Source organism: Euleptes europaea, chromosome 18, assembly GCF_029931775.1.
Source record: "Euleptes europaea isolate rEulEur1 chromosome 18, rEulEur1.hap1, whole genome shotgun sequence".
Classification (NCBI taxonomy): Eukaryota; Metazoa; Chordata; class Lepidosauria; order Squamata; family Sphaerodactylidae; genus Euleptes; species Euleptes europaea.
In genome coordinates, this window is record NC_079329.1 from 23,632,733 (window position 1) to 23,646,006 (window position 13,274).

General features: G+C 46.3%; 1 protein-coding gene across 1 annotated transcript; it reads right to left on the minus strand.

Annotated features, from left to right (window-relative positions):
- Window positions 1-1,715: 1,715 nt before the first annotated feature.
- Window positions 1,716-5,521, minus strand: LOC130490811 (Golgi-associated RAB2 interactor protein 5A-like). Its single transcript, XM_056864619.1, has 3 exons — window positions 5,423-5,521; window positions 3,754-3,932; window positions 1,716-1,986 (listed from the first exon to the last, which is right to left on the minus strand). The coding sequence occupies exons 1-3, from the start codon at window positions 5,519-5,521 to the stop codon at window positions 1,716-1,718; spliced, it is 549 nt and encodes a 182-aa protein (XP_056720597.1).
- Between the last annotated feature and the right edge of the window lie 7,753 nt (window positions 5,522-13,274).

Sequence of the window (13,274 nt, forward strand, 5' to 3'; positions counted from 1 at the left end):
ATGTCCAATCCAGATTAAAGCTCCTTCCACCCAGGCTCAATCCTCTTTAGCTGCTTTTCTTGCCAGGTCAGGTCTCCAGGATATCTGTAATGCAGCGACCTGGCCCACTCTGTTCATTTTCTCCTGGCTTTATTCCATCACTGTGGATTCCAGGAGGGAAGCCGCTGCTGGGAGAGTATTATTCAGCACTGTTCATTGCCAACCCCACACCAGCCTCCATGTTAAGTGAGCTTGTTACTCGCCAATTATGATATCTAAAATGAACAGTCAAGATAAAGGAATCTGTTGGAAATGTGGAAAAGAAAGAGGAACTTATATGCATGTCTGGTGGACTTGTAAAAATTTTTTAAAAAAATTGGAAAAAAATAGTAAAAGAAACAAATAATCTGATTAATAGTAAAGTGAAAAGAAAACCATTATTTTGTTTACTGGGAATACCCACAAACGATATTCATGATCGGGATAGGATTATCTGCCAATATAGTTTTGCTGCTGCAAGGATTATGATAGCTAGAGTATGGAAACAAACAAGTAAACCCTCAATTATAGAATGGAGAGAGAAAGTGTGGTTATATATGAGGATGGCCAGATTAACGGAAATTCTGCATGGAAATGATTTGGAAGAATTTAAGTTAACATGGTTTAAGGCCACCTCATATTGGGATAAGTTGGCAAAAATGGATTTTACTTTGTTATTTAGTGAGCTATAGAAAATTATTTTTTAAGCAATATTAGAATTTAGATAATTAATAAATAAAGCTACCGGACACTTCTATGGAAGTCATGGTGATGGGTCACTTTTGGTGGGTGGGGGGAAAGGGTATTTTCTTTTGATGAATGTATTAAAAAATGAAATGTATTCAATATGTTATGTGAATACCCTTTTATATCTATATTTTTTTTTCTTTTTTCTTTTTTTCCCTTTTTTGTATTGTAAAATTCAATTTAAAAAAAAGTGAGCTTGTTACTCTCCCATGCGGGACTATACTGGAGACGTGGTGATGAAAACAAATCATGCATTCCTGAGCCTGGGGGCCGATTCTCCTTAGGAGGCGGCATGACCTCGCCACCAGCGAAAGTGCGTCTTCTGCCGTGATTAAACACACTTATGCTGGTGGTAAGGGCAGTTCCGTTGGCGCCTGTGCACCGTGGAGCTGCATGCCGCTCCTCCACCGGCGCAGTCTCCCCGTGGCACAGATCACAGCAGAGACTTACGGCACCGGTGTGTGTGTGGGGGGTGTTCCCGGGGTGGGCCAGGGGGAGGAGCCGCCGTTAGGAGCCGCGGCTTCCTGTCCCCTTTCACCCCATAATGCTGGCACCGAGAACAGCATTGCTGTGCCTGCTCAAAAGCAGGCTCAGCCTTGTTGTTCTCTATGGGGCGAAAAGGCCCCATTTAACAAAAAGAAAGCTGCAAAAAGGCTTTTTTTGGTTTCTTGGCGTAGGTGGAACTGCTTAGGAGGCGGCTCAACTGTGCCTTCTCCCTGCCATTCCCCTACGCCGATTCTCAGGAACGCACTGTAAGTTACACTTACCTGTAGCTGTTCATAGAGGGTCTTCTGTGCTTTTCGGTCACATCTCCGCGTGCCTGCACAGAAGTCCCTCGATGAACAACAGTTACAGGTAAGTGCAACTTTGTTTTCTTCATGGTTCTTCCTGTATATAAAGAGGGTGGCCTCCAGATGGTTTGATTCTTTGGAAGGGAAGCTGTGGCTCACCTATGACACTCTCCTGGAACTAGCAGGTACGGTGACCCTTGTGTACACCGGATTATAACCTGGGAACACCTGCAGATAACATATGGGGGCATCCATTCGATAAAAGTGCAGGCGGTAGATTAGTTGAACCCATTGCCCGAAGATGTAGTCCACCTTTTTAGGATGGGCAAGAAGTTGGAGGTAGAAGATACGGCCGCTGACAAGCTTGACTTTAAACTGGTAGCGGCTCTCATCATGGACATAGATCTTGACAAACTTCAAGGGCAGGAGCCTGGTGGGTAGGAGAGAATATCAATCAATCCATCGTTTATTTACGGCCCTTGGCCAGATTTTTTTTTAAAAAAAACATGGACTAAAATAATCTTGCAAAGAAAGATACGTCTGCCATTTGGGCTAAGAGACTACTCTATGGCGACATATTTCCATTGCTGCCATACAAAATTTTGCAAACTGCAAGGGGATTGAAGGATTATCCCCTTGTAAGATCTTTTCAGTCTTTTCTCTCACCCTATCGGGTCCCTAGGAGAGAATATGTGCGTGTAAATCAAGAGACCATAAAAAGCAAACGCCTCTCCCTCTTACCCAGTCTCGGTTTGTGACTGGGCTTTACAGCACTTCCTGCTGCCCTGTGAGGTTAATCCAGGGCTGGTGATGACCGAAAAGGGCCTACAAGGCCTGTGCTCAGCATGTCTAAGAGATCATCTCCCCCCATACGTAGGGTTACCAGCTCTGGGTTGGGAAATACCTGGAGCTTTTGGGGGAGGAGCCTGAGAAGGGCGGGGTTCAGAGAGGGGAGGGACTTCAATGCCATAGAGTCCAATTGCCAAAACGGCCATTTTCTCCAGGGGAACTGATGCCTGTCTCCTGGAATCAGTTGTGATAGTGGGAGATCCCCAGCCACAACCTGGAGGTTGGCAACCCTATCCATATGTTTACCGTGACTCCTTCCAACTATTGGCCAACCAATATCCACAAGAATACAAGGTTCTCTCAGCAGATGCTCCTAATTTGTGACATACCCTCCCCCCTGGAAACACAAAGCCAGAGGTCTCTCTAGAAGACACTTTAGTCAGGACTGTCTGTCACTTAGAGAAAGAGATCTTAGCTATTTAATCGTATGAATTCCAATCCATTAAATAATGTTGTTTATAAATGTGCATAGGGAAAAAATCGTCCTGAAGAAGTTTTTAGACGATGCACATCATGGGGCTGCATCCAGGCATCATTAGCCAACTGGAGCATGGACCTGATTTGTTACTGGACTCAAACCTGCCTGCCTCTTACACATGTGGCTTCTGGTTTGGGGGATCTTCTTTGATCTAACTCTGGTTTGTAGTGTGCTTCCAACACAGGCACTTCAACTAATTCGGGTTTCTTTCTGTCTGGGTAACCAACATTCTACAGCAAGGGCTGTATTCTAAATCTTAAATTCAGAATCCGAGTTACTGGGAAAATTTCTCGTTTGCTGAAGTGCTTGCAGTCAAATAAAGGCCATTTTTGCATGGTAACTGTGCTGGTCTATGACCATAACAATAAAACCTTCCTTCCTGCATGGTAATTAGCAGCGCGTTCCAGGCTGAATTTCCCCACATATTTTTTTTTTAATTTTGCACGCTGAAACGTCATTTCAGAAGTGACTGTGAAGTCGGCGCGTACCTGCTTCACATTACTAAAAAGCCCATTTAATGCGACCTTTGGTGTTTGCCACGAAGAATCCCCCTCAAGGAACAATGCAAAACCACACAGGCACGTTAGCTATGCATATGCGAGTAGCTATGCAAACAGGAACAAAGGAGCAGGTGAGCGGGGGGAGTGGAACTTCTCCTTTTGCGTCGGGACCGCAAAAAGGCATTTTTAAAAAGAGCCTTGTGCGAGCATCAAAATTGACTCTGCAAAAATGGCCAAAGACCGCCCCCATCCCTCCCTTCTAGGAAGGCTGCAGGTCATTCCAGGAGATTTCCAGACCCCACCTAGAAGTGGGCAATCCTACCCTTATGAGAGAAAAGTGTTACTGTGCCTGGCTATGTTGGGGACTTACTGGGTAAGTCGCAGCTGCTCTCTAGGGACAAACTTGGCCGTTGGATTCTCACACATGCACTCCTCTGTTGGGTATGGCACCGGTACTGCGAGCAACATGAGATCAGGAAGCTCCAAGCTTGGACTGCTGGCAGCCATAGCCATGGTGACCCTGTTGGCCACCTCCCCTGATCTCGTGACCTGGAAAGAGAGAACCATTCTGAAGGGCTTCTTCACATTAATAATAACGCCCGCTGGGGAAAACTCTTACCATAATAATCACATTGGCTGTTACAAGGCTAGGGAAAAAAAACACTACAGGCACCTTCCTGCCCAAACATCTCCTACTGGGAATGTGCTTGAGCATTCAGCTACATGGCACTCTACCGAACATAGAACTGATGATCCTCTCCACCCCCCACCCCCGTTTCAGATCAATGTTGTGTGTGTTCATGGGGGGGAGGATAAACCCCACTCCGATAGGGTTGCCAGGTCATTCTTCGCTATCGGTGAGAGATTTTTTTTTGGGGGGGGGTAAAGCCTGAGGAGGGCGGAGTTTGGGGAGGGGAGGGACTTAAATGCCCTAGAGTTCAATGGCCAAAGCGGCCATTTTCTCCAGGGGAACTGATCTCTATCGGCTGGAGAGAATGGTGACTGGCCCAAGGTCATCCCAGCAAGCTTTATGTGAAGATAAAAGGTAAAGGTCCCCTGTGCAAGCACCGGGTCATTCCTGACCCATGGGGTGAAGTCACATCCCGACGTTTACTAGGCAGACTTTGTTTGCGGGGTGGTTTGCCAGTGCCTTCCCCAGTCATCTTCCCTTTACCCCCAGCAAGCTGGGTCCTCATTGTACCAGCCACGGTGTCAGTCTTCAGTACCTCGTTGCATCAGTAATATTAAACCTCGCTCCAGACGCTTGCAGAGAGTTTAAAGTTTTTATTAAGAAAGCAAACGGGTCAGCTGGTCTATACAAACTTAAGGTTAGAATGAAGCTTGGGGGAATACAGGTCATCTTTATAGGGAACATACAATACAATTGATTACATCATTGATAAGACATGAAAGGGTGAGGTACAGCAGAGTTGTTTAGAATTTCAAAGGACACAAGGTGACAACAAGGAAGTGTTCGCCTGTGATTGCTCACAGTAAGACTCCTGGTGAAATTGGCAAGCAAACGATCGGGCGATCACTCGGGCTCCCAGGCAATGTTCCGCGGCGCCAGAGACCTTACAGCGGATCTCTATTGAAACGCAAATGCCTGGTGAACAAAGGAATGGGACCGGGGGTGGGAAGGAGCCGGGGCTCGTTTATCGGGGCTAGACTGGGCGCCCTTGCTGATACACAGAAGGAGGGAAGGCTGAGTCATCCTTGAGCCAGCTACTTGAAACCAACCTCCGTCGGGATCGAACTCAGGTCGTGAGCAGGGCTTGGACTGCAGTACTGCAGCTTACCATTCATAAACTCAGTTCACCAGTTAGAGCCCGCCGCTCAACCACTACACCATGCGGACTCAAGTCCAGCATGCTGGACTTGTTGGGCCACTGCTCTGATCTAGCGGGGCTCTTCTGTTTTTATGATCCCCAAAACTGCTTTGCTACAATATGGCCCCTTTGCTCTGCCTAAGGCTTGCATCAGCCTTGCCTGGGAACAAGGACTCTTGAGTTCTTTTCCCAGCTCCCCCTGTGCCTCACCTGTACAAAATTGCTTTCAAACAGGGGGTAGTCTTTTAGTTCCGGATATTCCCCGTTGGCGAGGTATCTTTGCAGATCCCCAACTCTATATATGGTCATTTCAGAGTTTGCTAATGAATCCTGGAATCTGTTGGAAGCAGCAGAGGGAAACGTGATGCCATGTTGTATTGGTCATGAACTTCCGCACTGGCCTGAGCATCCAGAAAAAGGTTAACGTCTCCTTGTAGAAGGCCACGACCTGCTCTGAATCATCTTGATGTCCTGGGAGGTGCATCTGCTCAGGTGTGAAATGCACAAAAATGGAGAAAATACCAAGACAATCTAGAAAACTAGAACATGAGTACAGAACACAGTGGAATTAGGTTGCTCAGATATTTCCAATTTTTAGTAAACATAAGTACTCGTGAAGACTAGAAGTGTTTTTAAAGAGAAAAATTAAAAGTGCTTGCCCTTTCCCTCTCAGAATTGAGAAATAAGAACAGGGGAGGGGCCACAATTCAGTGGTAGAGCATCTGCTTTATAAGTAGATAGTCCCAGGTTCAATCCCCAGCATCTGTCTTTAAAAGGATCAGGTAGGAGGTGATGTGAAAGACCACCATCTGAGACCCTGCAAAGCCACACTTAAGAGTAGACAATATTGACTTCGCGAGGACAATGGTCTAACTCAGGAGAAGGCAGATTCATGTGACATTTAGGAGAGGGGCGCTGGCTCAGTGGCAGAGCACTTGCTTTGCATGCAGAAAGTTCCAAGTTCAATCCCTGGCATCTCCAGTGAAAAGGGTAAAGCAGCAGGTGGTTTGAAAGACTCCTATCAAGGTGTGTTTCTGCCAGTCAGAGCAGACAATACTGACTTGGACAGATCTCTAGATAATCAATAGATAATCAATCCATCAGTAATTCACATCATAATAAATCTGAAATTCCTCCCCCAGGGGTAATGAATTGTTCTCCTTTTTAAACTCATAGTTAGCCAGTAGAAGCTAGAATCGCCTAAACTGTCCTTTAGATTCCATTCAGTCTTCCTCCACATGTAGTTTTAAGAAGTAGAAAGAAGAAGGGAGGAAGAAGGAGGAGGAAGAGGAGGAGGAAGAAGAAGAGAAGGAAGAAGAGGAAGAGGAAGAGTTGGTTTTTATATGCCGACTTTCTCTCCCACTTAAGGGAGACTCAAACCAGCTTACAATCACCTTCCCCTCCCCTCCCCACCCCACAACAGACACTACTGTGAGGTAGGTGGGGCTGAGAGAGCTGTGACCTAGCCCAAGGTCACCCAGCTGGCTTAATATGGAGGAATGGGGAAACAAATCCAGCTCACCAGATTAGCCTCCGCCGCTCATGTGGAGGAGTGGGGAATCAAACCCAGTTCTCCAGATCAGAATCCACTGCTCCAAACCACTACTCTTAACCACTACACCATGCTGGCTCCCTATGTCCATTAAGCATAAAAAGTTCAACAAGTATTACTAAATTCCATGGACAAAGCACCTAGTTTCAACCAGGGAGAAAAACAGAAATGTTAATAAGCCACTTAAATAGGGTTGCCAACTTCCAGGGGGCTGAAAAAATGGACACTTTGGAAGGTGGACTCTATGGCATTATACCCCCCTGATGTCCCTCCTCCCCCCCAAACCTCACTCTCCACAGGCTTTGCCCCCAAAATCTTCAGGCAACCCTACCCACTCTCCAAACTGCCACTTTCTCCAGCAGAACCCACCGCAGTGGTCTGGAGACCAGTTGGAATTCGGGCAGATCTCCAGGCCCCACCTGGGAATTGGCGAGCCCAAGGTCATGAAGCTCACCCCCCCAAAAAAATCTTGTTGTCCTCTAAGGGGCTACTGGACTCGAATCTAGCTGTTCTGCTGCAGAACAACATGGCTACCCTCGGAAACGATAAAAAAAACGGAAAAATAATAATTACAAATAGCAGTCTGCAGTCGGAAGAACAGTATTCCGATCCAACAAGTAAAAAATTTTCTGAGCTCCCCAAAAGACGTTTGGCTTTGAGGCTGCTGCAGCAGAAATGCTCTGTGAAGGGAGCTGGGACCACCAAAACCTTGCCCCTTACCTCTGGGAGTCTCTTAGCAACCAAGCCCCACCCAACAATGAACCAGCCAATCAGGAGGGGGGAGGGAGTGACAGGGAAATAGAAAATTAAATTGTCACATAGGGGTGGGTAATAGTGGTTAAGATATTGGGCTAGGGTCTGGGAAACCCATGTTCAAATCCCTACTCTGCTATGGAAACTTGCTGGGTGACCTTGGGCCAGTCACACACTATCAGCCTTGGCCTTGGCAAGTATTTGGAATTCTCCAAGGATTATGACACGGAGGCAAGCAATGGCAAACCACCTCTAAACGTCTCCCCCTGCTTTTACAGGATAAGTACCAGTCAACATGGCTAAAGACAGTCCTTAATAAAATGGCCTGCCTGGGCCTTTCTCCATCTACCCTGTTAGCTATGACCGTAGACCAAGCATCAAGTTTCATGAAGCAAAGGGTGGAAGACATTGAACGCCAGACAGACCTTGGAAAATTACCATTTTCCCTAGTACCTGATAAATCTAGATACTTAGTCTCACCTGAGGCTTATTTTTATCATCTTGAGTCTATTAATTATTGGAAGGCCTTCACCCTTGCCAGATGCCAGGCCCTACCATCGACTGTTTTAGAAGCGAAATATAAGAAGATCCCTAGATCAGAGAGGTTATGTCCATGTGGAAGAGGGAACGTTGAAATAATTGAACATGCACTGATATGTTGCCCATTCTACCATGAAGTTAGATCAAAGCTTATTTCCCCCCTGCTTGGTAAATTCCTTGAAGAGTCAGTTGAGCTTTTTGGCAAAGAAGCTCCTATTAGGAGAAGACCCTCAGCTTACGCTTCAAACTGCCAAGCTCTGCGCTGTTGCTATTAAAATACGCAGAACTTTATTAGAAAATGATTGTTAGAATATTTTACAATTTCATCAATTTTAAGATGATAATTTTAACCAGGGGTTGCTTTTATTCATCTTACATTTACATGTATGGGCAGTCTGCGATTCTGCGGTGCAAAACTATCGAGTCTGGAAATTTTGATGTATTGGCATGTGATTGGTCAGTCGACCGTATTAATAAATTTGAAATTTGACAGACCTCTAAACATCTCTTGCCTTGAAAACCCTACAGGATCTCCATAAGTCAGCTGTGACTTGACGGCGCACATACACACTCTGCACAAGAGGTCATAAATGAGTTACTAAAAATGGGAACACTCAGAACATATCAAGAGAACATCCCACTCTCCCATTTTTTTCATGACCACAATAAAGGACTGCTCACAGGATGTCATTTGCCACCAAAGGAATGTTTTCTGTGCCTTATTTCTCTTGCATTTCAGACTTTTCTCTTCGTTTGGAAGCTCATTTGCATGGACATCATGCAAAGCGACCCAGAAACGAAGGCAGAACTCAGACTTTGAGGCGCCAGCCTGGAATCGCCTCCTTCCGCCAGTCCTCAGCAAAACTGAACTTTTGAACCTGATGGACAGCTCGGTTCACAATTTTAATGTCTGGAGGATGTGGGGGACCCCTTTATGGGGCCCATAAAACTGGATCCCATCCCAAAGTTCACCAAACTGTGGTGACCATCTAAGGAGAGTCCCTTGCAGCCATGCTGCAAATTTGGGGACTCTACCTCCCAAAATGCCCCCCAGGAGCTTTCAAAAAAATCCCCATTGACTATCACAACACAGCAATCAGGTATCATGAACGGTGTGTAGCTTTCCTTAATGGCTGATTTGGGAGGGTTTTATCCAATTTTATTTATTTGTACTGTTTTATCCAAATGTTCTTCCAATAAAGGCTTGTGTTGTATCATGTGACTCTCCTTCCCTGGAGGTTTTTAAGCAGAGGCTAGATGGCCATCTGTCAGCAATGTTGATTCTATTAACTTGTTCGAACAAATCATCAAACAGCCAGTCCTTGAGCATTTAGAATGGATGGATCTGATCACTAAGAGCCAGCATGGGTTTCTCAAGAATAAGTCATGTCAGACTAATCTTATCTCCTTTTTTGAGAAAGTTACTACCTTGCTGGATCAGGGGAATGCTGTAGACATAGTTTATCTAGATTTCAGTAAGGCTTTTGATAAGGTTCCACATAGTATTCTAGTTGACAAATTGGGAAAATGTGGGTTAGATCCTATTATTGTTAGATGGATCTGCAACTGGTTGACAGATCATACCCAAAGAGTGCTAGTTAATGGCTCCTCGTCCACTTGGAGAGAAGTGACTAGTGGAGTTCCTCAGGGATCTGTGCTGGGCCCTGTGTTGTTCAATATCTTTATAAATGATTTGGATGAAGGAATAGAGGGGATGCTTATTAAATTTGCAGATGATACTAAATTGGGAGGGGTAGCAAATACGGTAGAAGACAGAACCAAGATGCAGGATGATCTTGACAGGCTGGAGAAATGGGCTAGAACTAATAAAATGCACTTCAACAAAGACAAATGTAAAGTTCTGCATTTAGGTAGGAAAACTCCAATGCATCATTATAGGATGGGGGAGACTTGTTTGAGCAGTAGTGTGTGTGAAAAGGATCTTGGGGTCTTAGTAGACCAAACACTGAATATGAGTCAGCAGTGTGATGCTGTAACTAAAAAGGCAAATGCAGTCTTGGGCTGCATCAAAAGTATAGTGTCCAGATCACGCGAAGTGATGGTATCGCTTTACTCTGCTCTGGTTAGACCTCAACTAGAGTACTGTGTTCAGTTTTGGACACCACAATTTAAGAAAGATATAGACAAGCTGGAACGGGTCCAGAGAAGGGCAACAAAGATGGTGAGGGGTCTGGAGACCAAGTCCTATGAGGAAAGGTTGAAGGAGCTGGGTATGTTTAGCCTGAAGAGAAGACTGAGAGGGGATATGATAACCATGTTCAAGTACTTGAAGGGCTGTCATATAGAGGAGGGTGCCGAGTTATTTTCTGTTGCTCCAGAAGGTCGGACCAGAACCAACTGGTTGAAATTAAATCAAAAGAGTTTCTGTCTAGACATTAGGAAGCATTTTCTAACAGTTAGAGTGGTTCCTCAATGGAACAGGCTTCCTCAGGAGGTGGTAAGCTCTCCTTCCCTGGAAGTTTTTAAGAAGAGGGTAGATGGCCATCTGTCAGCAATGCTGATTCTGTGACCTTAGACAGATGATGAGGGAGGGCATCTTGGCCATCTTCTGGTCACTAGGGGTTTGGAGGGGGGAGGTAGTTGTGACTTTCCTGCATTGTGCAGGGGGTTGAACTTGATGGCCCTGGTGGTCCCTTCCAACTCTGATTCTATGATTTTAACTTAGGCAGTTCATGAGAGGGAGAGCATCTTGGCCATCTTCTGGGCACTGTGTGTGTGTGAGAGAGAGAGAGGTAGTTGTGAATTTCCTGCATTGTGCAGGGGGTTGGACTAGATGATAGGGCTGTCAATTCGGTTCGGCCCGAACTGAAAATCAGCCGAATTTCCCTTGATTCGGCGGTTTTTAGTTCGGGACGAACCGAACTCAAAACTGGCGGGCAACCGGGGGGCCGAATTCAGCGAGTTCGGGAGTTCACGAATAAATTCGGCCAATTCGGGGCCGTCAGTAAGCAGCATAACCTTCAGTAAGCAGCATTCTCCTCCCCCGGCCAATCGGTGGCCAAGCTGGGTCTTCTTCTGGCCAATCAGTCAGGATTGAGTACTGGAGGAATCAGCTGATGTGCGGCCGGCCGGGGAAAGAGAGAGAGAGAGGGAAATCCTCATGTGTGTGTGAGGGGGTGCTTGTGCACATTCACTCCTTTCCGTGGCTGCAGGGGGCGCATTTTTTGGGGTACTGACCCCAAACTTTCAGGGGATATTCAGACAGGTTTTTTTAAGAGACCACCCAAGTTTTGTAAACATTGGGTCAAGGGGTCCCGAGATATGGGCTCCCCCCTTTTTCTTTCCATGGCTGCAGAGGGCGCATTTTTGGGTGTGCCGACCCCAAACTTTCAGTGGAGCATCAGACTAGGCTTCTTAAGATACCCCCCAAGTTTTGTAAACATTGGGTCAGGGCCCCCCGAGATATGGGCTCCACCCCTTTTTCCTCTCCCCCCTTTTCCATTTTCGTGGCTGCAGGGGGCGCTTTTTTGGGGGTGCAGCCGCCAAACTTTTGTCATAGCTTCAGAGAATCCCTCTTAAGAGACCACCCAAGTTTTGTAAAGATGGGTTCAGTGGGGGCTGAAATATTGGCTCCCCCCCTTTTCTCTTTCCATGGCTGCAGGGGGCGCATTTTTGGGTGTGCCGACCCCAGACTTTCAGCGGAGCTTCAGTCAAGGCTTTTTAAGATACCACCCAAGTTTTGTAAACATTGGGTCAGGGCCCCCCGAGATATGGGCTTTCCCCTTTCCCCTATTGGGATGAATGGATCACCCTCGAGAGATGCATACGTATGGATCTTATATTGGATACAAATGGAATCATATTGGATTACCCAGCCTCCCAGCCCCTCCTGCTGGAACAGAAGACAGCCACAGTAAGACCCCTTTGGGGGCTTTAATCTATATTTTTTCTTTTCTGTGTGTGTGTGGGGGGGAAAGCAGAGTCTGTGTGTGTGTGTGGGGAGGGAGCAGTTTCTGTGGGTGGGGGGGGGAAGCCAAAGGGGGCTTTTGCCGGTTCTGCCTGGGGTGTGCGTTCCCCCTTCAGTCTCTCTCTCCTTTGAGGGGGGGCTTCATTTTTATTCTTCAGGTTTTTCCTCATTCATAAGATCAGTTAGGTTATTTTGATGCTTGCTCAAAACTGGTTTTCAAATGGTGACTTAAAGAATGCATCTGCCTGGTCCCAAGTCCAATGCAAAAGGAGAAATTCCACCCCCTCCTGCTCATTATGCATAGCTAGCTGCCTCTGTCCCTTTCCATGGTATGCAAACTCCCAGGCATCAGGTGTTGCTATGCACTGTTGCAAAGGTGTTGCATTGCGTGCTTGTGTTGCTTTGTAGTTGTATTGTTTGGCAAAATTCTTCACACCTGCCCCGCCCTTTGCATGTTTGCAAAGGGGTTGCTCTGCCATTGTGTTGCTTTGCAAAGTTCTTAGCACCTGCCCCACCCTTGCTCTCATCAGCTGTTTGTCGGCCGGGAGCTTTGTGTGTGGGTGGCAAGCTCTGCAGAGAGATACACATTAAGGGTGGGGGGGACCCCTTTCAGGGCCCATATCTCAGCCCCCCCTGACCCAATCTTTACAAAACTTGGGGAGTCTTTCAATATACGTCCTTTGAAGCTCTGCTGAAAGTTTGGGACCTCTAAGCCCAAAAATGCCCTTCTCAGAGCTGCGGAAAGGCGCGGTTGTGTTTTTAATGGCTTTATTCGGCCGAATTTTTTTTCCGAACTTTGAATTCCCGCCGAATTGAACGGATCCGAAGTGGGGGAGTTCGGACTTCGGCACGTACCGAAGCCACAAGGGCCAAATTCGGCCGAATCCGAACTGTACCGAATTTTTTTTTTTTGACAGCCCTACTAGATGACCCTGGTGGTCCCTTCCAACTCTATGATTCTGTTATGTTGGGTGCATGAGGTTCATCAGGTTTCAAAATTTCCAGGGATTTAAAGGTAGGTTCTTTGGTCTGGGGTACGCTGAAGACTCACGAGCTTAGATGACCCAACCGTATTCCCTTTCTCTACAGTACAATTTCCCCAAGTGCTAGTGCACAACAAAACACAAAAACCTCCACAAATTCACAATGAAAGCCCAAAAACCTGCTGAAAGCAATTCACACTCACAACCAAGGCGGTATGGTTCATTTTATTTGTTTTTGTTTTTAAACAAGTTGATTTCATAAGGTTCCCCCCCCCCCAATTGATCAAAGGAGCTGAAGAATACTGT